General features: G+C 37.5%; 1 protein-coding gene across 6 annotated transcripts in view; it reads right to left on the reverse strand.

Moving 5' to 3' along the window:
- EFCAB3 (EF-hand calcium binding domain 3) overlaps positions 1-25,281 on the reverse strand; it is a 481,176-nt gene that overhangs the window by 322,120 nt on the left and 133,775 nt on the right. For 5 of the 6 annotated variants that reach the window (XM_072645908.1, XM_072645907.1, XM_072645905.1 and 2 more), the window contains 9 exons: positions 23,135-23,278; positions 22,035-22,106; positions 18,575-18,721; positions 14,363-14,434; positions 13,545-13,688; positions 10,092-10,163; positions 7,959-8,102; positions 3,608-3,679; positions 217-360 (listed from right to left, as the gene is read on the reverse strand). In XM_072645908.1, coding sequence (XP_072502009.1) covers positions 217-360; positions 3,608-3,679; positions 7,959-8,102; positions 10,092-10,163; positions 13,545-13,688; positions 14,363-14,434; positions 18,575-18,721; positions 22,035-22,106; positions 23,135-23,278 — 1,011 coding nt within the window. The remainder of the gene's footprint in view (positions 1-216; positions 361-3,607; positions 3,680-7,958; positions 8,103-10,091; positions 10,164-13,544; positions 13,689-14,362; positions 14,435-18,574; positions 18,722-22,034; positions 22,107-23,134; positions 23,279-25,281) is intronic. The other variant, XM_072645906.1, reaches the window with a different exon arrangement.

Below are 25,281 nucleotides of genomic sequence, written 5' to 3' on the forward strand. Positions count from 1 at the left end.
ACGGCACCTCCACTCACATCACTATTCAAACAACTTTCCTTTCCAAAAAGGGAGAAATACACTTCTAAGAGGAAAGGTGATTGATTGCCTAGACCACCTCACTCCATCCCTCATTTTTATCTTTTTTAGAAAGTGACTAAAATTAACTTTGCCCCAGGAAAGAATATACATTCTCATACATACTATGTAAATAACCTGAGAGAAAGTTGTATTTACCATCAGTTCCAACAGATTCCAGGGTCTCGTTAAGCATGTCATCTGTGAGTTTGATTCCAAAGCTTTCTAGGGGAGATGATAAATCATCAACATGGATCATCCCACTGGATACAATAGAGACAGTATTCTTTGCTTTTTGGATTTCTATTTGTGTATAAAGAACAAAGATTAAAATCATTAAGTATGTTGATCTAAAGAAATGTGTAAAAACTTGACTTGAAGAAAATATTTATTCATTTTCTAATACAGAAGTTCTTGGATATCTGGTCTCCCCCAAACAGCCTGATAACTAAAAACCTCTATCACTCCTGAAAATCTGACCATTGAGTTTAGAGATGGAAGTGACCTTCAAGATAAGGGAGATTAGAATGGCCAAGCACCATGGGCAAGGTCACATAGGTAGTTAATAGCAGTATGGAATGCAGAATCATGTCTTCTGTTTCCATGTCTTGAGTTAGGTCCTCCATGATAACCATTCATGAATAGCCATTTATTAAGTGATATGGGCTGGGGAAACAAGTTAGTGAGCTAGTCCTCAAAGATCTTATGTTGTATTAATGGGATAAAACATGTTCACAGATAAATTAAGTAAATAATATAATAAATACATTGTGATTGGGGGCGGGGTTTAACAGATAGAAGAATCCAGAAAGACCTCTTGAAGGACATGAAAAGGGAAGGGAAGGAAGCAAACATTATTAAGTTCCTACTATGTAAAGTATTGTGCTAAGTGCTTAGCAAATATTATTTCATTTTATCCTTACAACAGCCCTAAGTGCTATTATTATCCCCATTTCGGAGATGAGGAAACTGAGGATGTGAAAAATTAAGTGATTTTCCCAAGGTAGCACAGCTAATAAGCAGCTAAAAACAAATTTGCACTCAAGTCTTAGCTTCCAACCTTATCATTTCACCACTCTCTCCAAAGTTACTAATGGCTCTGTTGCCAAATCCAGTGGCCTTTCCTCAGTCTTCATTCTCCTTGACCTCTCTGTAACCTATGACACTATTGATCACTCTTTTCTCCTTGATACTCTCTTCTCTCTAGGTTTTCAGGTCACCATTCTCTCCTGGTTTTCCTCCTAATCTGACCACTCCTTCTCCATCTCCTTTGCTGGATCTTCCTCCAGATCATGTCCTCTAACTGTAGGTGTCCCCCAGGATTCAATCCTGGGCTCTTTTCTCTTTCTATACTACTTCACTTGGTGATGTCATCAGCTTCCATGGATTGAATTACCATCTCTATGCTGATGATTCTCAGATCTACCTATTCTGCCCCAAACTTTGCCGACCTCTAATCTCTTGTCTCCAACTGCCTTTCAGACATTTTGAACTTGATATCCAGTAGACATCTTAAACTCATTATTTCTAAAAGAGAACTCCTTATCCTTCCCCTGAACCTTCCCCTTCCCTCCTTCTACCTTCCTTAGTACTGTAGAGGCCAATATCATCCTCCCAGTCTCTTAGGCTCACAACTTATGAGTCATACTGGATTCCTCACTCTCTCTCATCCCCTCCCACCCCATATCCAATCTGTTGCCAAGGCTATTGATTTCATCTTTGTAACATCTCTGGAATACACCTCTCTTCTCTCCTCTGTTAGTACCACTGTTCAATGGCAGGCTCTCATTGCTTTACATCTGGACTATTGCAATAGCTTGCTGCCAGTTCTGCCTGCCTCAAGTCTCTCCCCCTGCAATCCTCTTCCATTCAGCCACTAAAGTCATTTTCCTAAAATGCAGGTTCGATCATGTCATTCTCCCACCCCCTACGTGATAGATTTGAATGGTTCTCTATTGCCTCTAGAAGCAAATACAAAATGCTCTATTTGGCATTCAAAGTCCTTCAAAACCTAGCCCCCTTACACTTTTCCAGTCTTCTTACACCTTGCTCCCCATCATCTACTCTTGGATTCAATAAAACATTGACCTCCTGGCTCTGTGACACAAATGAGATGCTCCATCTCTTGGCTCCAGGCATTTTCTCTGGCTGCCCTCATGCCTGAAAGCCTCTCCCTCTTCCACTCCAACTATTGACCTCCCTGGCTTCCTTTAAGACCCGACTAAAATTCTATCTTCTACAGTAAGCCTTTCTTAACCCTTCTTAATTCCCATTACTTTCCCTCTGTTAATCGGTCAACTTTAGCTTGCATTGTATATATTTGTTTACATGTTGAATCACTCCTTGAGGTCAGGGACTGTGTTTTTCCTCTTTTTTTAAATCCCTAGCACTTAGCACAGTAGTTGGCATATGGTAGGCACTTAATAAATGCCTACTGATTGATTGACACCAATTCTAGTGACTTATCAATTATGGCACATGTCTATTAAGTTGAGTCTTAAAGGTCTAAAGGAGATCCAAGAGAGAGAAGCCCCAAGGAAAAAATGTTTCAAAAGGGACAGAGTTAGGATATGGAATGAAATCAATTTGACTTAAGTGAATATAGCATGTGAGGGGTTTGGAGAGACAGGTTAGGACCACATTGTAAAAGTCTTTAAATGTCAAACATAGGCATTAGAATTTTTTACTAAAGGAAGCGAGAAAACACTGATGCTTCTTTAACAAAGGAGTTACATGGTCTAAACTGTGCTTTAGGAACTGAATCAGTTTGGCATCATTTAGAAGATGATGGATTGGTTCAAATACTGAAATTTTAAGGACCTTGGTTAAATAGACTAGTTAGCACCAAGGTTTCCTTATGATGCCTTAGGAGCAAAGTAAGTCTGAACCAAATTATGATCATTCTGCTTCTCTCCCCAAGCCCTAGAGTGGCTAAGAGCACTTATGTGGGGCAGGAGAGTTAAAGAATTAAGTAGGAAAGGATGCCTTGAAATTCATCTAGCTCTTATTAGGATTGTCCAGAATAGGATTTGGTCTGCCTTCTACTGCCTTATTACATTGTTATCCACTTATTTAATTCTTGCAAATTGACAAAACTTTCTGTATTTACACTGAAACTCACTCTCTTACTAGTTTCTCTGATATACCACAGTATCTCTCCAAGCAGCATTCACATAGTATATGAATATGGGTATACATCAGAGATAAGTGGAATACCAGCCATAATCACAATAATTCAGTAGATAAGTCTGAGATTTTTTGAGGGTGACTTGCTTACGGTCATAGACTTAGTAAGAGTCAGAGGCAGGATTTGAAAATGGCTTCCAGCACCTTCTCTGCTATAGAACACTGCATCTGGTATACATGATAATCGTAAAATAAATATTGGTTGATCGACTATTTAACTAAAAGTTTACCACCAAGAGCTTCAAACTATACTACCACTTAAAAAACCCTAAAAAAATAAGATAAAAGTGTATTGTTGGAAAGGCAGAAAAAAATCACCATTTATGCAGCAATACAAAATAAATAGGTCACCAACATGACACACCTTTGGATATTTGTGACTTTCTTTGCTTAATGAATTTCTTGATAGTGTCCTTGAAATCTACTTTCCCATCATCTGTAAAAGAGAAAACATTATCTTCATTTTTTAGTGGACAGATAAGCAGACTCTCCAAAGCTAAATCTACAAAGTCAATTAAAAATGACTAATTTTCAGGGGAACTTACTTTACTGTTATGTAGATAGAGGTGCTGGAGATTCTTCTAGCTCCCAGTAACGGCCATCTAGTTTATCTCACAGATATAAGCTATCCCAGTATATAAAGTCTGAACTCAAAGGTCCCTAATGAAAATTAATCTATTTGCTGTATCTATAGCATGTTTAGAGTTTGTGGAAAATAGCTCAGGTAAGTTAAGAGTCAAGTCATAAATTCAGGCAATGAGTAAATTTAATTTTTTTGTTTTTTATTCTTCCATGAAGCCCCTTATGAACCAATGTCCACTCATGTAAGAGTGGGCCCCTGAACTCTGAGGAAGTTTCTTAGAGTAGAATCAAGGCTATGACAACTGGCCTCTCTCTCTCTCCTCTCTCTCTCTCTCTCTCTCTCTCTCTCTCTCTCTCTCTCTCTCTCTCTCTCTCTCTCTCTCTCTCTCTCTCTCTCAGAATAAATCCCAAACACTTACAGAATCAGCCATAGGTAAATTGTGAGAAATAACTCATTCAGGCTTGGGAAGAGGGGCAAAGATAAAAGTTAAAAAATTTATTGTGCATGACTGCAGTGGTGGGTATCTCATAAAATAGACACATCCTCCAGAAACAAAAGTAAGCCTTAAAAATTTATGCTTGATTGTATCCCAAAGAGATCATAAAAATGGGAAAATGACCCACTTGAACAAAAATATTTATAGCAGCTCTTTTTGTGGTGGCCAAGAATTGGAAATCGAGGGAATGCTCACCTATTGGGCAATGGCTGAACAAGTTATGGTATATAAATTGTGCTATAAGAAATGATGAACGGAGTACTTCAGAAATACTTGGATAGACTTATATGAATTGATGCTGAATGAAATGAGCAGAACCTGGAGAACATTATACATAGTAACAGCCACAGTGTGTGAGGACTGACTTTGATAAAGCAATGCAAGGACCTAAAACATTTCCAAAGACTTAGTGATGTAAAATGCCATCCACATCCAGAGAAACAACTATGGAGTTGGAATGCAGAATGAAGCAGACTATTCTCTGTTTTGTTATGTTTGGTTTTGTTCAGTTTTTCTCATGTTTTCTTCCATTTGTTTCAGTTCTTATAAGCAATATGACTTATATGCAATTATGACGAATGTGTTTAATAAGAATGTAAATGTAGAGCTCATATAAAATTACATGCAATCTTGGGGAGGGAGGGGGAGAAAATTTAAAACTTATGAAAGTGGTTGTTGAAAATAAATAAATAAATTTGGAGAAAAAAACACACAAAAAAACCTATGCTGAACCACGAAGTCCCTCCACTATCTCTCCATTGGTTGAGGTATAACTTTCTAATATGCCTACTACACAGCTCTCATTGGTAAGTTCCCCCTTCTGCTACATGCATTGTATTACCATTAAAACGAACCTTTAGTCCTCTCCCAGAGGAGAAGCTATTATTCATAAGCTTATTACACATGAGCATTCCAAAGCTAGACTTAACTTTCATTCTACTTAGCTGACTTCTAATCTCAGAACAAGATAAAACCAGTTGCTTTGCCCATTATGTTCTTGGTGTGACATAATTCTTTCATTATGTCTCCCATTCTGCTGATTGTTCTTCTGAACTTATAGAAATTATCTGTTATCTCTCCCAATTTCCCTCTTCTTCTGCAAGAAAATAATCTAGTGCTAATCTATGTTAATAGTGTCTCTGTTTAAATATCTCATCCTTGAAAGTCACAGGCAGAGAAATTCTCTGAGGTATGCTGTTTAGCCTGATGAGTGAAAATGCTTAATCAGCATTCCCCACTGCTTTCTTCTACAATCAATTTATTTTTCTGCATTTGCTGCAAGTCAAAAAACTTTCTGGTATGTACAGATCCCTAGATTTCTTAAGTCATGTATTACGTAATTTCTGTGGAAACAAAAGTTTTAATCATTACTCAAAAAATCAGACTCTTTTCTCCCTTCCTTTGATCTCACAACCAATTACAATGTTTAAAGACTTCCCATCCCATCCTCACCCCCAAAGAATAGGTCTGGAGAAAATTACCACCCTAAAAATCTCCGAGAATTAAAGGACATAGGTAAAACAACACTTCACAGCAGATATGGGACCTTTCTTGTACAAGAGAAAATTTGGAAGTCATCTTTATTGCTGCCCCAGTCCCACTCAGGACTTGTAGTCCACCTGAGGCCTCTGTTCATGATAAAGAATATCCTTCAATATGTTTTTGTATTCTTTTTCCTTTCCCAGAGGAAATACTGATTTACCACAAAAGCACTCATTTCCAGAGGCATTTGCCATTTAGTGGAAGAAATAGTATGAAGGGGAGTGATTACTCACCTCTTGTTTCAAGCTATCCACTAGAGACCTAAAATGAAATTAACTAATAACCTTATCTCAAACTGAGAACTGTTATGGAAAATCATTTGAGAATAATTCCCTCTCACCATTTGGTTGGTGATAATTTTTTTTTAAATCACTCTGTAAGGTTTCTTTTGCCTGGCTAGTGAAATTTATAGGTCTTCACTCAGAATAATGTTTTTAAAAGCATAAAATAAAATTCCAGGTATTACAAAGGAAACCAATTATATTGAAATACAATGATCAAAGTGTCAAAAAATTGACTTTCCTTCCACTTGTGATGCATTAGTAAAAATTATACTGCATATCTAAAGATTTCATGAAAAGTGATCATAATATGCCATTCAACTCATAAGAAAGAACCTGTGGATGATGTGTTTGTCTTTGTGACATGAAACTTGGTATCTAAGGCTTGAAAACTGAATTCCGCAAAGCCTAAGGAAAAGGTTTCCCCAGTTGGACTCTGGGTAGGTCTACAGACCATGAGGTCTCACTAGTCAAGTTTGCATGGTATCTATGAAATCATCCTGGTCTCCTCAGGATCAGTTCTAAATGCAATTGACACTTTCCTCCCTGCCTCCACTATTCTACCAGCCCCTGTAGACCAAAACCACACTGTTCTATACCTTTTCTGGGAGTTCTGAGCTTCCAGGAGCCTGGGTACCCTGATGTTCATGTGACTTTTTGGATACTTAGATACATGCATGTAAAGAGGAAAACAGAAAGAGTGCAAAAGAATAGGGAACTAAAACCTACATATCATACATAGGTTCTTTTGAAAGTTCTGGACTAATTCAACCATAATCCTTGCCATCAAGGAGTTTACATTACAGGAGGTATCTCTTTATTGTTGTTGAGTCACTTCATTCATGTTTGACTCTTCGTGGCCCTAATTGGGGTTTTCTTGGCAGAGATCCTGAAGTGACTTGCTATTTGCTTTTCCAGCTCATTTTACAGAAGAAACTGAAGCAAACAGGGTCAGGTGATTTGCTCAAGGTCACACAGCTATATGAGGTCAGATTTTAACTTAGGAAGATGAATCTTCCTGATTCCAAGCTTGCTTTCTATCCACTGTGCCATCTAGCTGTCCTTTATAGACAATTCAAATTCCTGGCATAATACTAGATCATCAAAACCTTCTCTGGGATGCTGTATGAATTTCTAAGGTATCCAACAACCTAACAATAACAAATGATTCAAAATAATCTGGCTGACAGTAACTTCAGGGCAGCAAGAGGCTTGTGGCAATCACTTTGCAACAAAAAATTAGCAGATTCCCTACTGGTACAGCAACACAAAACTACCATGGGCATAAAAAACCAAGTATGGTGAAGAGTAAACACCTGTGAGGGGGACTCAAGAATTAAGACAGAACACTCCATATGCTGATGGAACCCAGAAATAAGACATACTGAGATAAAATACAAATACCTCATTACCTCATATGGTACCGTCAGGATAGAGTTACTTCTGGGAAACTGAAAGAAGTGCGATCCCTTACTTCATCTTAATATTCTTTCTCCTCCCCTCCCCTCTCCCATATGATTTCCTCCAGGAACTCCAACCCCCATAACTATTCTCTTACCATTGTAGTTTGTATTGTACTTCTTGTCCCTAACGGTGGAGATGAGGGAAACATCAGCTTCGCCCATAATGGCTAGCATAGTAACAACTACTAGTATTTATATAGAACTTAAAGATCTGCAAAACACTTTACATACAAGCCCAGGAGGTAGATGGTATTATCATCTCCATTTCACAGTTGAAGAAACTGAGACTGAGAAAATGGAAATAATGTGTTTTTGTACATATTAACTTGATAGACAAATGAGGTACTTACCTTCGGGTTCAACCAATTTCAGTGTTTCTTTGAGAGCTTCATCAGTTAACTCAATCCCCAAGGATTCCATGGTAGGTGACAAATCTTCCAGAGCAACTTTCCCATCCTTGACATTGGAAAGAACTGTATGTGCATTTTCTATTTCTACAGGTAAATAAAAGTCCAAATATAAACATATTAAGTTATTAAGTCTCCCAATAAAGAAGTTTAAAGGAAAAACAGTCCTGAGATGGAAAATGTACTCATTTTCTAGATTCGTGATTTTTGGGTTTGAGGCTATATCAAAGGGAATTGAGAACTAAAAGGTTTCCCAAGCTTCTACTTGGAATTGCAGAAGAATAAAATGTTAGCACCTGAAGGTATCATATCAAATAAAAAGACTCATTTTCCTTCTGATAAAATAACATTAGAGTAATACATAACCTTATTGTCATAATTCATGCCCTTAAATAAAGAGATACACCTGTGATTTTTAATCATGGAATCCTATGATTCCATAAATCTCTTTTTCTCTTGAGACTGATTGGTTAACAAATAATGCCACTTAATTGCAAAGTTAATGCTGCAAAGAGGTTCGTGATAATCTATAATTATCCACAAACAGATCTCAAAAGTCTTATGGCCAAGTGGGTTTGGGGATGGTTGGGATACTTTCTCCCTTTCCCCCTTGATTAGACTGCGAACTTTAAGGAATGGAAGATCTACAGATTTCCCTGTTTCCAAGTTAGAAACAGGATTGAATAATAAAATAAGCTTCGGTTCACAGCATATCCATGCTTGGCCATCTAACAAGATTGTAGGGAGTCTGGTTAAAAACTATGACTTTTCAAGGCCTCCCAAGGATTCTGAGAAACTTTATAAGTATTTCAAGTATGAACCACACCAAATACTTTCTCCATTGTCCAGTGCACCTAAACACCTGTAAAGAATGGTAAAAAGTACAAGTAAAGTAAGTTATGAAATAGACTACCCCATTCCCATGGGGTTCCTCCATGGGACGTTGCCCTAAGAATGTATATGATGACCCAGACAAGAAACTTCTCGCTATTTTCCCTGATCTTAATCTGAGTCCCTAAATTGACTCTACAATCCTTGAAAGTTCATGAATGGCATTACTTGGTAGCAAATTTTATTATCTTTCAAAGCCTAGCTCATCTTCTCCCCCTCTATAAAGCCATTTCTCTTTCTTTGTGGTCTGCATACCTGGCCAAAACTCATGATGAGACATTCTTTAGGGTCTAGTTAAAACTCCTTCCTCTATTAAACCTTTCCTAAATCACTCCATCCCACAGAAACCTCCATTTTTTTCAAGGATCTAGAGTCTTAAAAAGTCAGGATAAATGAAATTATAGGTTTGTACATGGAAATAACATGTCCTCATATATATGCGTATAAGACTTGATAGACAATGAGGTACTCACTGTCAGTGAGCATCAAATTGGCAAGTCTGACTGTCACCATCACAGGGTACTGCTTGGTTATTGTTGGTGACAGCTAGCTCAGCTCATTATGACTGCTGATGACAAATACTCATATGTTCTTTCTTTTTCTCTGTTCAGAATTTCATTCTTGAAAATTTACCATCTCTCCCTGAGCTAACTTCCTCTGAGAACGTCAGGTCATAGGCTCCTATTTCTTCTCTGAATTCTTTGAAATTTGGACTTCCCAAATCTTTAGTGCTTTCCCTTCCATTCCATCTTCTCCTTTTCTTTTTCAAGACCTCTATGAATAATACTTATTGTTCCTATCACTCACTGAGCAGTTAGCTTTCTCCCAATATCCCCTTACATTTCCTGAGAGATTTCTGGTGTTATTATCTTGCACAGTTATTTAACTCTTGAAAAGTTCACTTTTCTGAATCTACCGCTTATTCTCTTGAGTAATGATCCACAGGGACAGGGACCACAATTTGTCTGTCAACCAAATCATTCCAAACACAGGAGCTACACAAAAAAAATTTTGTTTGACCAATATAGTTCACCATCAAAAATTTTTTTTAATTAGCAAGGAATTGATAACACTCTCATGTTTAAGAGGGCTAAACATGGGGGAAAGGAGAGTTGTGGAAAAAATATATAAGATTAAGTTCCTATTTAAAGTCACACAAAAATGGGAAGACTCATTGATACTCACGTTGGCCTTTTAACGCATCTTTGCTTGAAATCAATTTGTTGACTATGTCCTCAAACTTCACCTTTTCCTTTTCTAGAAAAGGAGAAAAAACAAAAATAATTTAGACTTTGTAGAGACAGGCATACTCTATAAACTCGGCCCCACACAGTGCACTGTAAAGTAGAAAACTGGCATTTGTCCTGTGAACTGCCTGAGGAATACTTTAAGTTTGAACCACACTAAATCATCTCCCCGGTGACTGATGTGTCTAAGAGCCTCTAAGGAAGGGAAAAGGCATGAGTGAACCATGTTATGGAGTACCCCTCATTCTTATGGGGATCCTTCAGAGCAGATTTTGGCTTAGAAAGACTGATGAAGACCCAGGCAATAAAGACTTCCTAGGTCCCAATATGGTCCTAGAGTCCCTGAAAGTCCCTTACTGGTACTGTTGGGAAGCAAATTTTACCCATCCCTCAATGCCTGTCTCATTTCTTTCCTTTTCTATAAAACAACTTTGCTTTGTGCTCTATATATGTAGCCCAAATAAAAAGTTATCACAGATACTAAAACAAGAATGGTCATCATCCCTCACCACCCTCAGGTTTCTTTTTTTACATTTTAATCACTCCTCAAATATTTATAATTCTATATCAGCAAATTCATTGAATCACAAAATGTGATGAAAAGGGGAAGTTTTGGCTCAGTGTATAGAGTGCTGGCCCTGGAGTCAGGAGGACCTGAGTTCAAATCTGACCTCTGACACTAGCGGTGTGACCCTAGGCAAGTCATTTAACTCTGTTTGCCTCATTTGTAAAATGAGTTGGAGAAGGAAATGGCAAACCACTCCAGTATTTTTGCCAAGAAAACCCACAAATAGGGTCACAGAGTTCAACACAACTGAAAAATGACTGAACAACAACAAAATTCTGCCAAATATTGCTGAGCAAGTGAAACAATCTCTGTTCTCAAAGCAGCTCACAGTCCTACTGAAGGACATGGCACACAGAAGCAGGGTGGATGGTCCTTAAGTTCAGAGACAGGAACGGAGCAAATGTTAAAGCCTGGTGATCCACCATCTTCCTGGAAGGGTTGTAGTTGATGACTTCCTGGCTCACTTGGTCAATACAAGCAACCATATTTTTGCTTTGTGAGGTAAAAGACAGTAAGAGCTTTGCTTTAGAGTTAGTGGAATGGGATTTTAGAGTCCCTTTCTGGAAGGGTGAGGATGAAGGGGGCAGTACATGTGTGGGGAAGCAGTAAAAAAGTAAACTGTCAAATATATTTTATTTGATATAAATATCAAGATAGCGAGGCAGTAGAGGCAAAACCTAAGAAAAGAACATCTTAGGGATAGTGACAGAAGAAAAGGAAGAGGTAAATGAAGTGACTGAAAGTTAAAATTCTTCAGTAAAGGCTTTCACAAAGAGAAGGAGAGTACGGGTACTGTGATCGTTAGAGTTTGGCAGAATTCTTCCACTTATAGACCAAAAGTATGTAAAAGTCTGTGTTAGATGAGAGAAAACAGACAGAGAAGCCCCTCACTCTCTGGTCATGAGAGCTGGACTCCTGGTCCAGAGAACAGCTGAGCTAATGAGGCTGTTTTCCATGGCGGTGGGCAGCAATACTTAGCAAGACAAAAGATTTCTGAGGGTTTATGCTTTAGAAAGAATAGAGGGTGAGGGGATTGCACTGGAGACCTAGAATAATTACAATGAAAAGAGTAAAGCATGAAAAGAATGTGCTTTATTTTGGAAGTCTACACGTTTGGACAACACAAATTGGTCAAAGACAAGAGGACCAACTCACAACTCTCTCAGTAGAATGCAGAATGAAGCGCTATTTGAAAGAAAGGAAGAAATCCTTTAAAAGAAAAACTAAGAATAAAATGAGGAGAAGACAGAAATTCCAAGCTGTCATGATATTGAAGGGTAGAAGTATGTGATGAGGGAGAGAAAAACAGGATATCTGGACTGTAAGAGCTTTAAGAAAGGAAGCTAGGTAACAGGTCTGATGCTCCAAAGAATGATGATAATGATTTACAAATGTTTCCAGGGGACAACACCGGACACAGGTCCCAAGATTTATCCCTTAGCTCCTGGTGGAGATAGTCTAGAATCCTGATGGGAATAGCACCTACACACACACACACACATACACACACACACACACACACACACACACACACACACACACACACACTGAGGCTACCAGCCCTGTTACCAGGTTGGCCTTTGCACTCATCATTAAAAGGAGCAATTCTGGTGGAGAAGAGGCTCACCATCTCTCTCACCATCAATACCAACTGTTGACCAACTGCCACCAACTGGGTACATGAGTCAGTCTAACCAAAGTAGTAAGGCACCCTGAGGAAGAGACAGGAGGCAACATGTTCTCGGCAGGTCGGATTATTTAAATCACCATCTCCCCTCAGACCAAGGTGGAGACATCTTAAGATAACAGCACCTAAGAGCTTTGAGAATTCAATATTCCCAGACCACCAGCCCAGCTTCCAGCCTGGCCCCCACAGCCATAGTTCAGGGTAACCCCTGAGGAGATGAGACCTTGCAACTTCCTCGGATGCACCATAATCCCCATCTCCTCAAAAGTCACAGCTAATGAAGACCCAGAAAAGAAAATTCTTGTTACCCAAGTGTTAGACATCCTCCAATGGTGTTCAACGTGAGAAGCCAAAATGGTTTTATTAATGACATCAAAGAAGATAAATCACGTAATATATTAAACTACATTAAAGAAAATGCATTGATGTCTTGTTCGGTCATTTCAGTCATGTCCAATTCTTCATGACTTCATTTGAGGTTTTCTTGTCAAAGATGCTGGAGCCTTCTGCAGGCTCATTTGGCAGATGAGGAAACTGAGGCAAGCAAAGTTAAGTGACTTGTCCAGGGTGTGTCTGAGGCCAGATCTGAATTCAGGAAGATGAGTCTTTTTGACTTCAGGTCTGGCACTCTACCCACTGTGCCACCTAGCTGCTTTGCAAACTTGTCTAAATTTCATTCACAAGATTTCACAACCAAACATTATTTCACAAAAGTATTATAACTGCATTCCATTTTAGAGCCAGCCACCTTACTATAATTTTGTTTGCACACTAACACACATTTAGAATACTACTCCTATGAAATTCATTATCCTATCCCATGGAAGACTGTTTCACCTAGCATCATGATCTTGTACAGCTAATTAATCTTGGTGGTATATGCCTGTGAGATGGTGTTTTATACATGAGGGTGAGAAAGGGTGAGAAGCTTCATCAACTTCCTTGCCCTCTTCCTACCTACTATTGTCATACTGTCTTCTTATTCCCCTTTCAAAGAAGAAGAAATATGAACATCGAGATACAATCATCAAAATCCAACTCTTAACCTTGCTGGGATGACTATAACAATAATTATTCTAGCTGAAAGAATATAGATGTTCTAGGCAAACAACCTGAGATTTAGCTAAAATACTCACCATCAGGTTTAATGGATTTTATAGTCTCTGTAAGTTTTTCTTTACTTAACTCAATCCCCATGCTTTCCAGGGTAGGCATCACATCAGCAATGTTGACTTTCCCATCGGTGATATTAGTAACAATATTTTGTGCATTTTGTATTTCTATATGAATACAAAAAAATCAAAGTATAAAGCTAGTCAGTTGATAAACTTAAATTTGTGGGGTAGGGCAAATCTGGACTTTAGCGAAGTATATTAACTAAATAGTCCAGTGTTCCAGCTGTGTACCATAAAAATCAGTTTTTTGATGAAAAATCAAATTAATCAGTTAATCACTATCACAAGGACAATGTTAATTCAGACCAGCAATAATATGGCATGGAACATGTAAAGCATGGAGTATGCCTAAAAGTTCTTTAGTTCTTCAGAGTAGCTTATCAGAAATCAATGCTGGTTATAAATTGAATGCTTACAAAGAGATTTCCTGTGATACTCAATTAGTAGTAAATTGACTTATTTCAAATATTTTATGGTCCAATGTGAATTGCAGGCCATTGGACAGCTCTTTCATCCCCTTGCAATCTGACTATGCTTTTAATTTCAAGGAACTCCTGAGGTAGCCCTACCTTGGGAGTTCAGATAAGAGCCAGGATTATATGGATAGCCAAACTTTAGCTCATAGCTTCCTTTAGAGGCTCCATTCTTACCCAACTGACAAAGGAAAAACATTACTGAGAAGAAATGGAGATGGCATAAGCTTCATAAAATGTTTTTTCTATCTGTATAAAATTGTAATATATGCCCCAATACAGAGAAAAGAAGACAGTTACACTCACGGTGGATCTTTGCAAAGTTTTCAGTCTTCATCAATTTCTTGGTAAAATCCTTAAATTCTATTTTTCCTTCATCTGTAAAAGGAAGGAAACACAATTAAGATAGTCCACTAGAGATAAAGGAAAATCTTTTGAACAGGACAGGATAAAGTGGAAAAGGTATCCTAGGAAGTAATTTGACAGTCATTTCCTCCTAAAAATTTGATTAATGTTTTTCTTAAATTATCTCTATTTTGGCTCTGCTCCCTCTCTTTCTCTTTTTTTCTCTCCCTCCTTTCCTCCCTTCCATGCTAGTTCTCTTTTCCCTCAAAGTTCCTGTCATGTGGCCCCATACTCCAGATGAGTAAAAGATTTGCCAAATCTACACACACTCAAGCATCTTTTAACTGAATCACGTGAATTCTGAATGGAGATGTAAGAGTAAATTGTCTTGATCTTCTACAACCGCTGATTTGATTACAATTCCTTGAGCAAGATATAGGGAGATGAGAAAGTACGCAGGTCAATGTAGAGTCCTTGGCTCCTACCTGATGGTTAAAGGCAGGGGTTGGTCAGTGGTTGTTGATTAACAAGGCCACATGGCTACATTGTCTTGCTCTGCTAGGAAATTTTCTGATACTGGCATTTCTCTGTGTGTCTTCCCCTATATGCTGACTGACTAAAAGTCAGACAAGAGATAGGTAGTGTTATGTCTCTGTTCTCATTCCTTGAGCATCTTGTAAACTGTGGCCACACCTGATACCTCCTCTCACCCCACAATGATACTGAATGGGGTCAGTTTTCAAGTAAGGCAAAATGTGTGATAATAAATGCATTCAGACACAGCCCAGGCTGCATTTTTGAAAGGATATTATTCTCATACTACTCTGTCACCTGAAGGGCATACTTGAAAATACACTCAAATATAACTTTCAAAGGATGATGGAAAGCCTCCTTCCTTCCCTTGGAGGACCCAGTAAGGCAATTGACACTCAGGGAGAAGCCTAGAATTCTAGGCTACAATGCCAGGGCATTGTCTCAGCAAATGCATTTTTTTTTCTTTTTGCCTTGTTCAGAAGAGTTACATTTATAGAGATGAGAGTCTATTGGGCATAGGGAAATATCCTTAAATTTTGGGTCAGTAAACAAGATCTTTTATGTACACATACACACACACACACACATTTATTCAGGTCCATTTTTTTCCTGTTCATATAAATGGACTTGGAATACTTCTGTATTAGAATCAAGTTCCTCATGTATATAAAGTTATTTTGGAAAATTAACATACTTGACTTTGAATTAAAATACCCAATAGTAAATGTGAATTTTATTCACAAAAAGGGTCTGTTCCCAGGAAAAACAAGAACAATGATGCCCCAATACAAATACAGCCCGGATTGCATGTTAGAGAGTATGTGTGGGAATGGGCATGTGGGCTCCATTCCATGGATGGTGAACCAAATTCCCCTGGCAACTTTCAGATATGGCTCAACACTGAAAGCCTTATGTCATGAGACTGTCATTCCAAGCAATCTCTTTCTTTGTTACTGAGCAAAACTAGATGACTCAGATTTTTAAAGCGGAGTTGATTTCTCTCTGCTCCCCTTTTCTTTGATTCAGTATATAGCAAGTATCTCTCCCTTCCAGAGTTTCCTATGAGGGGTGAGGGACTAAACTTCCTTCTTCCCGCCTAAATAGAAATTACAAATTGCAAGTCTGTGGCAAGTAAAACATATGTGGTAGCTTAGGGGGTTCTAAAGCACAAGCCTTGACATTCTCTGCTGGTTGCCTCGTGTGTGTGTGTGTGTGTGTGTGTGTGTATGTGTGTGTATGTGTGTGTGTGCGTGTGCGTGTGTGTGCGTGTGTGTGCGTGTGTGTGTGTGTGTGTGTGTGCGTGTGTGTGTGTGTGTGCGTGTGCGTGTGTGTGCGTGTGTGTGTGTGTGTGTGTGTGTGTGTGTGTGTGTGTGTGTGTGTGTGTGTGTGTGTTTTCCCCCAAGAGAATAAGAGATTAAGCAATGGCCCTGAAATGGATGTTTCCAACCTTGGAAACAACACTGGGTATTGCAAAGATCCTGGGACTCTCTGAGCTAATGTATCAGGAAGAGTCTGCATTTGAGAGGATGGCCACCAACCCAAGAAAGAGCTCACTCCCTGGACTGACTTGCCATAAGACATGGAGCTTGAAGAGATTATTTAGAAAGTGCAAACCTGAGTAGAGAAAACAAGATGGTAGATTAGAGGCAGCAGCCCAGGTGAAATCTCTTAATATTCCCCTCAAAACAACTTTAAAATCACTTTTCAAATCAATTTTGGAGTGGCAGAACCGAAAAAATGAGGTCAAAGTGAGACATTTCTTCCAGACTAGAAAACTTAGGAGACTGGTGAGAAAGGTCTGTGACACCAGGCTAGAGACTGATCCAGAGAGTACATAGTGGCAGCACCAGTGGTGGGCGCTGGAGGAACCCAAAACAGTGGTGGTGGTGGCAGCGGCAGCAGCAGCTTTGTGAGCTCTCAGTCCAGAGATGGCAGGGGGTCAGACAGCTGATCAGAAAGAGACCAACGGGGACCTTTTGCTGACACTGAGTGCATCTGGCAGTGATTGGTAACTCCATTGCCCATAAGGAGCTCTGGGTGGTAGTTCCAGAGCAGAAAAAAGTTCTGAAGACCAGTGGTAAGAGAGCAGGGGACCTGGTCACAGTTCCAGGGTCAAGTCCCAGGAGCACTAAGTGGCTGAAAGAGATCAAGGACCCTTCCTGGGTAAAGACCAGAATGCAGTTCAGGAGATCAGCCACCACACCTCTCCCCAGATCATACCACCATGGAAGCATCAAAACTTCTAGACCTCCAGAAGAAGTTCTGAAAACAATAGCATGAAAAAGCCTGAAGCTTTGAATAGGAGGCCTCTTACCCTTGGTGAATAGATCCCAACTTTAACATAAAGTTCAGAGTCAAAAAACAGACTGAAAAAATGAGCAAACAACAAAAAATAATGACCATAAAAACTACTATGGGGGCAGGAAAGACTAAGATACAAATGCAGATGACAACAACACGAAAACATCTATAAGCAAAGCCTAAAGAAAAATACAAATTGAACCAAGCCCAAAGAGAATTCCCTGAAGAGTTAAAAAAGAAAGAGATAAGGGAGGTAGAGGAAAAATAGGAAAATAAATGAGAGTAATGCAAGAAAATTTTGAAAAGATAATTAATAGCTTGGTAAAAGAGGCACAAAAATACTGAAGAAAATAATGCCTTAAAAAAAACAGAACTGGAGTGAGAAGGACCAAGAAATCGTTGTGACACAATAACAGCAACGTTGTAATGATGATCAACTGTGACAGACTTGGCTCCTTTATTCAATACGATATCAGACAATTCCAAAGAACTAATGATGAAAAATGCTATCCACATCCTGAGAGAGAAATGATGAACTCTGAGCAAAATGAATTATAATTTTCTTTAATTTTTCATGCTTTTTTGCAATATGCCTAATGTAGAAATATATTTTACATGATTTTACATGTATAATTGATATATTTCTTGCCTTCTCAGTAGGTGGGAAGAAGGGAGAGAATTTGAATCTCAAAAATTTAAAAGAAAAGAATTAAATACATATATAACTTTAAAAAAAAATAAATTCCAGCACCAAGGTGAAATATAAAAAAGCCAATTTAGCAATTCCTAAAACTTCTTGTTCCATGTTTTGATTTTTAAATCTCAACCTCCATGGAACAGTATTTATGTTAATGGCTGTTGTTTAAGTCTTTTGTCAATGTGTACTTGTGAGTCTCTTGTGTTAAGTATTTTGTTTGTGTGATGGAGATAGTAACCATCTTATAACTGAATCTTTCTATTTCCCCCTTTTGTGTAGATTCTAGACATAAGCCAAACCTAAACTTTATTTAATTTCCCCAGCAGTGCAGAGAAGGAGATGAAGAGAGGGGAAAAGAGAGGAAGGGGGAAAGAGACAGAGAGAAGGAGAGTAAGGTGATAGAGAGAACTGGACCATGCCCTACTCTTGTATCTCCCTTCCTATACTCCTTTCCCCTAACACTATACTCTTCACCATTATACTTACAGAAGGAGAAACCTATACTTCCATAAGACAGGGCCCTTGTCATAATCACCATACTCTTAACTCAGGAATGACCAGAATTTTAGTAGTGCTGAGAAAAGATTGTGAATCTTCGTAAACTATAAACAATTGACCTCAAAGATAGCTTAAGTACTCACCATCAGGTTCCATGGATTTCAGGGTTTGTTTGACATCTTCTTCACTTACTTGGAGCCCCAAACTCACCAGGGTGGGTCGTAGATCTTTTGCTTTGATTTTTTTCTCAGTTGTTACATTGTTGATAATACTTGATGCATTTGCAATTTCTATGGGTACATGAAATCAAAGTGTAAAATTATTAAGTCTGTGAGTCTAAAGAAACATAAAAACTTGAATGAGACATGTTTTAGAGAACTGAGTCACAAAGTTGCAGAATACATCCTAATTGGAAGATAACTTAGAGGCCTTCTTGTTTCTACAATACCTAAACAGGGATACCCTCTATAACTTTGAAGAAGGGGGACAATGGGGAAAATTGGCCACCTCCCATGGCAGGCAATCCATTCCACTTTAACCTACTTTCATTGAAACCAGGAAGTTATTCCTTAGAATGAAATAAAATCTTCCTCTCAGCAAATTTTACCATGCCTCTTCATTTTGCATTTAAAATGAATCTAATAATAGCTAATAATACTTATTGGGTACCAGGCACACACTTTACAAATATCCTCTCATTTGATCCTCACAACAATCCTTGGAGGTAGGTGCTATTATTAACCTTATTTTACAAATGAGGAAACTGGGGCAGAGAGAGGTTACCAGGGTCACATAGCCAATAAGTCTTTGAGGCTATTTTTGAACTCAAGTCTTCCTGACTTCAAACCCAGCACTCTATCCACTGTGGCATCTAGCTGCCCCTCTTATAGGCAGTAATGTTTCTTGGGGACAGCTAAGCTGTCATCTCTTTTTCTGATTAAACATCTTCATTAAACACTAAATGGTTCCTTTAAAAGACCCTTGGGATAGTGGAGTCAAGAAGGCCAACTAAAGGCCATCTCATAGTCCCCTCCAAACAACTCTAAAATAAAGTCTCAAAATGAATTCTGAAATTGCAGAACCAATAAAAGCATGGGGTAAAGCGATTTTCCAGGCCAAGATAACTCAGAAGTTTGACAGGAAAGATCTCTCTCACTGGGTAAGAGTGGAACATAGTTCAGCTCAGGTTATGCCCTAGCAAGTCAGCAACAGGTTTTGGGAGGACAACTGACTCAGTGCTGGTGGCCCCACAGACAATAATAGGTTTTTACTACTAGTCGGAAAGGAATTACAGGGACCCTTTTTGACAATGGGAGCAGGAATTTGTTGCACTGACCATGCACAGTGCCAGGCAAGGAGCACTTGAGCACTAGAGTCTGTGCCCACGGGGGAGCAGGGATCCTGGTCATAGTTCCAGGGTGGAAAATGGTCACTTGTGGTCACTCACAGATTGTAGCACAGGCCAGCAGAGCAGTGACCATATCTCTCCTTAGATCATACCACCTTGGAAGAATCAAAAACTTATAGACCCTCCCAAACTGAAAACAACAGCACAAAAAACCTGAAGTTTGGGACAGTGCCCTCTCACCCCAAGAGCAGAGCCCAACTTTAACAGTCAAGAAAGAAATGGCTGGAAAAATGAGCAAACAACAAAAAAGAACTCAACCACAGAAAGCTACTGTGGTGACAGGGAGGATCAAAACACAAACCCAGAGGAAGAAAACAAAATCAAACAAGTTACATGCAAAGCCTGAAAGAAAAATATGAATTGGTCTCAGACCCAAAACAGGAATTCTTAGAAGTTCTCAAAAAGGAGTTTAAAAATCAAATAAGAGAGGCAGAAAAAAAACAGGAAGAGAAATGAGTGATGGAAAAAAATCATGAGAAAAGAGTCAATAGTTTAGTAAAGTAGGCACAAAAAATGCTGAAGAAAATAACACCTTAAAAAATTGAATAGGCCAAATGGTAAAAGAGGCACAAAAGTCCAGTGAGGAGAAGAATGTCTTGAAAAACAAAACTGACCAAATGGGAAAAGATACACAAAAATCCACTGAAGAGCAGAACTTTTCCCCTACGTAATAGTATTTTTTTTTTTTTACCAATTACATGTGAAGATAGTTTTCAATATTCACTTATATAAGATTTTGAGTTCCAAATTCTTCTCCCTCTTTAGACAGCAAGCAATCTGATATAGGTTACAAATGTACAATAATATTAATAATATTTCTACATTAGTCATATTATGAAAGAAGAATCAGAACAAAAGGGAAAAGCTATGAGAAAGAAAAAAACACCAAAAAAGTGAAAATAGTATTTTTCATTCTGCATTCAGATTCCACAGTTCTTTCTCTACATGTGGAGAGCATTTTGTGTCATGAGTCTCTTGGAACTGTCTTGGATAATTGTATTGCTAAAGAGAACTAAGCCTATCATAGTTGATCATCCCACAATGTTGCTGTTACTGTGCACAAATGGACCAAGAGGTATAAGAATTCACTGAAGAAAAGAACTCCTTAAAAATTGAATAAGCCAAATGGAAAAAAGCTTACTAAAAAAAATAATTCCTTAAAAATTAGAATTGGGCAAGTGAAAACTAATGACTATATGAGATATCAAAAATAATAATACAAAATGAAAGAATGAAAAAATAGAAGAAAATGTGAAATATCTCATTGTTAAAAACAACTGATCTGGAAAAGAGATCCAGGTGAATTAATTTAAGAATTTTTGGACTATCTGAAAGTTATACACAAATAAATAGCCTAGAAGTCATCTTCCAAGAAATTATTAAGGAAAACTTCCTTGATATTCTAGGACTAGAGGGTAAAATAGAAATTGAAAGAATCCACTGATCACCTCCTGAAAGAGATCTCAAAATGAAAACTCCCTGGAATATTATACTCAAATTCTAGACCTCCCAGATCAAGGAGAAAATACTGCTAGCAGCCAAAAATAAAGAATTTAAATATTGTGGAGCCACAGTGAAGATAACACAAGATTCATCAGCTTCTATATTAAAAAGAATGTAGGGCTTGGAAAATAATATTCTAGAGGACAAAGGAGCTAAGATTACAACCAAGAATTACCTACCTAGCAAAACCAAGTATAATCTTTCAGGGGAAAAGATGGATATTTAATGAAATAGAGGATCTTCAAGCATTTCTAATGAAAAGGGAATATGGAACTCAACATTTTAAAAACAAATGTAAATATTGTTTTTTACATGTAATTGGAAAAATATTTTTTTTTAAAAAATCAACAACTACAATAAAAATGACACTTGAATGTTATGATCTCTCCTTAAAGGTTAATCACAAATCTTATAAACATTTTTGTGCCCCACAGCACTTATCAGAGTACCTAACATTTAGTAGCCACACCACAAATATTCACTAATTAAATGATTAAATCTACAAAACTTTACCTCTAAAATATAGAAAAGTACAGGAAGAAGTCTGGAATGCTATATTTTCTATTTTCACTCAGGATAAGGGAATATCTAGAATCAATAAAAAAGTGTGTGTATATGTGTGTGTGTGTGTGTGTGTGTGTGTGTATGAATGTAAGTAGTAATGTAGTAAAAGGATCTTTCTCAATACTCACGTTCACTATTTTTTCTGGTTTGGGTCTCAATCAATTTATTGATAGCATCCTTAAATTCCACCTTTCCATCTTCTGCCAAAGAAGAAACAAACATTTTAGATATTCCAGTGACAAGATAAGTGAATTATACAAAGCTAAGTCTCCAACGTACAAGGCAAAGTGGAGACTGATAGCTGATAAATCACCAACCTACTATTTTATATTTTGTAAAGGCTATCCCCCAAAGCTAAAAGACTGTCTCAGAAATTGATTTAAGAATTACTCTCTTCTGGCCCTTTGGCTTTTAGTGTTTTAAAAAGTCACTTATAAATAAAGCACTTTCATTTTACTAAAAGCTAATTTCAAAAGTATAAAGTACATGGTGTATAATCTGGAATTGGTGTCTGTTTAGGGATAGGAAGTAGGATAGGGAATAGACCTGCAATTTCATTGATATAGAGAGAATTCCCAGAAGAGTCACAAGTTAAACTTCAACTGCACATGGCAGAAAGAAAGAAAGTAGAAGAATCAGTCATTAGGGTTTAGGCTGAATAAAGAGAGGACTGAGCCTACTTTAATTATAGATGTCTACTATGGATACCATGCTTTTTCCTTCACAGTCTTCTTTTTCTTCATAAAAGACATACTTGGCAAATAAAAGATAGATTATAAAGATATATGATGGGAAGAAAAACACAATGATCATAACGATGAATAGGAATGAGAATGAAGTCAAATATACCATGTAGGAGAGTAGCAAAATAAATTAAAAAGCAGAATCCAATGATACATTGCTTATAAGAAATATAACTGAAACATGAAGATTCATACAGGATTAAAATGAAAGGTCCTGTGGTCAGGTGAGTCAAACCCCATTAGTTCCATCTCCTCTCAGATCTCAGTGGAAAAAATCAAGGATCCTGATACTGAAGAGCCATTGGAATAGCAGTGTGTCCCCAACCCCTTTGGTTTTAGCTTTACCTATGTAGCTCCGTGTACCTTGCTAGACAGTAGGCACTATAATAGTCTTCAGGTGCTGACTCCTTCAAGTTTCACATCATCTCAGCAAAAACATCTAGTTTTCATTGTCTCTTTTCCTCAACCCCACAGTAAGTACTCACCAACAGGCTCAACAGATTTCAGACTTTCTTGAACATCTTCATCATTTAAATCAATTCCCAAGCTCTCCAGAGCACTTGGCAGATCCTCAATACAAATTTTCCCATCAGTAATATTGGAAATAACATTAGATGCATTTTGTATTCCTATAGATAAATAAAAGCATTAAGTTACTGAGTCTGTGATTCCAAAGAAACAAATAATAACAGAAAGAGAAGATTGACTTGAGAGTTACAGAGGATGGGGAAGGAAGCTCAAAATCTAGAAGCTTCCTAATTTTAACTAATTTTTATTGCTAACTAGGTCCTAAGCTCAGAATCCCAAAAGTAAAGATGTAAGAGAACTCTTTGGTTATATTGGTCAATACTCCCTCATTTTGAAGATGGGGAAAATGACGTTTAAAATGAATGACTTGCTCAAGGTCACATAGCAGCTTTGTAAGTTGTAGATGTGATATCTAAACTCTGGTTGTTTCTACCTTTTAAAGGAAATAAAAGTGCTGTCAATATTCTCTAAATTTTGGTACCCTCAGGCAAAACACCATTTGTGTCACCTTAGTTATAGTTCCTGCTATTTCACCCAGCTGTACACTATTACAGAACCAAAATAAAATCAATGAAAAATATAAAATACCAAACTAAAACAACAGGAAATGGGAGACTTAAATGAACCAATGCCAAAGGAATGTCATGAATGGATCAAATAGGATCTGCCAAGAAATATAATTGAGGAAGGCTAATTGATCAGTTTTTTTTCAGAACTTCAAAAAATAAATAATCCTTTCTCCTTACCAAAGCCAACCCCCCTCTGCATATACCCTGCATCCTATCTTCTTCCAACTTCTCCAGCAGATGGCTCCCACAATCATGCCCTCTTTTTCTCTAATCTTTAATCTCTTCCTACTGGCTCCTCCCTCATTTTCTCAAATATGCTGAAGTGTCCTCCTATGCTGAAAATACCCTCGTCAATAAATGAGTTCAGCAATGTTTCAAGATACAAGACACCCTTCTCCTCACCTCTGCCATTGTATTGTACCAAAACTATATATATGTAGATAGATAGATAGATAGATAGATAGATAGATAGATAGATAGATAGATAGATAGATAGATGGATATAGATATGCATATATATGTATATATGTATATATAAACTATAAACTACCAAAAAGAGACACTAAGAAAACATTGTTTTTTTCAACAACAAAACATGAACTAGCTGAGAACTTACTTAAATATACATGTGACTTATATAAAAGATGACTATAAAACTCTATTGACAGAAATACAAGAAAGTCTAAAACACTGGACAGAAAAGTCAATCTTTACAGATAGACAAAATCAACCTATTCAAAATGAATGTTTTCCCAAATTAATTTGTAGGTTTAATGCCAAACCAATCAAAATACCTATATGTTTCCTTATAGAACTAAAAAAATAACAAAATTGACAGAAAAACAAACAGGTAAGAATATCAAGGATACTCTACAAAAACCTGTGGAAAATAGGTTTACCCTCCCAGATTTGAACATACATTACAAAATGGTTATCATCAGTATTCTCTGATGCTGTCTTTAAAAAAATTAGGAAAAGTTAAATGGGGGAGAAATGAGACCAAATATATACACAAAATTTTTATGTGGACATTTGATTACCCCCAGATAACTGTAAGACAGTGTTATATGAGTTGCCCATCTGCATTAGTAGAAGAATTTAGTACACCAGACAATTAAACTTAGGTTTTGGCTCATATCTGGGCTTCTCAAAGAAGGCAGTAGAAAAGTACCTAATTAACAATTACAACTTAAAAGACAAAGAACTTAATGAACAATTAGTGCCTAATGAACAAAACTACCAATGAACAGATAATTCAAGTATGAGACAGGCATGTATTTCCCTCCATCCAAAAGAAAATTAAATACAAAAGACTTTTACAAGCATGTGTCAATAATAATTACTTTTTGAACCTAAAACCTCAGAATATGGATTAAGTAACAGCTTCAGGTCAAAATATTTTTTAATGTATTTTTAAAAATTTTGATTTAACAAACACCAAATGGAATAGGCATTTTCCATACACAAAGCAAAACAGAAAATGAGAGCTATATATGAAACTTTAGGTCTCTGTTTGTATACCCTGTTTCTCTTTG

Source organism: Notamacropus eugenii, chromosome 2, assembly GCF_028372415.1.
Source record: "Notamacropus eugenii isolate mMacEug1 chromosome 2, mMacEug1.pri_v2, whole genome shotgun sequence".
Taxonomy (NCBI): domain Eukaryota; kingdom Metazoa; phylum Chordata; class Mammalia; order Diprotodontia; family Macropodidae; genus Notamacropus; species Notamacropus eugenii.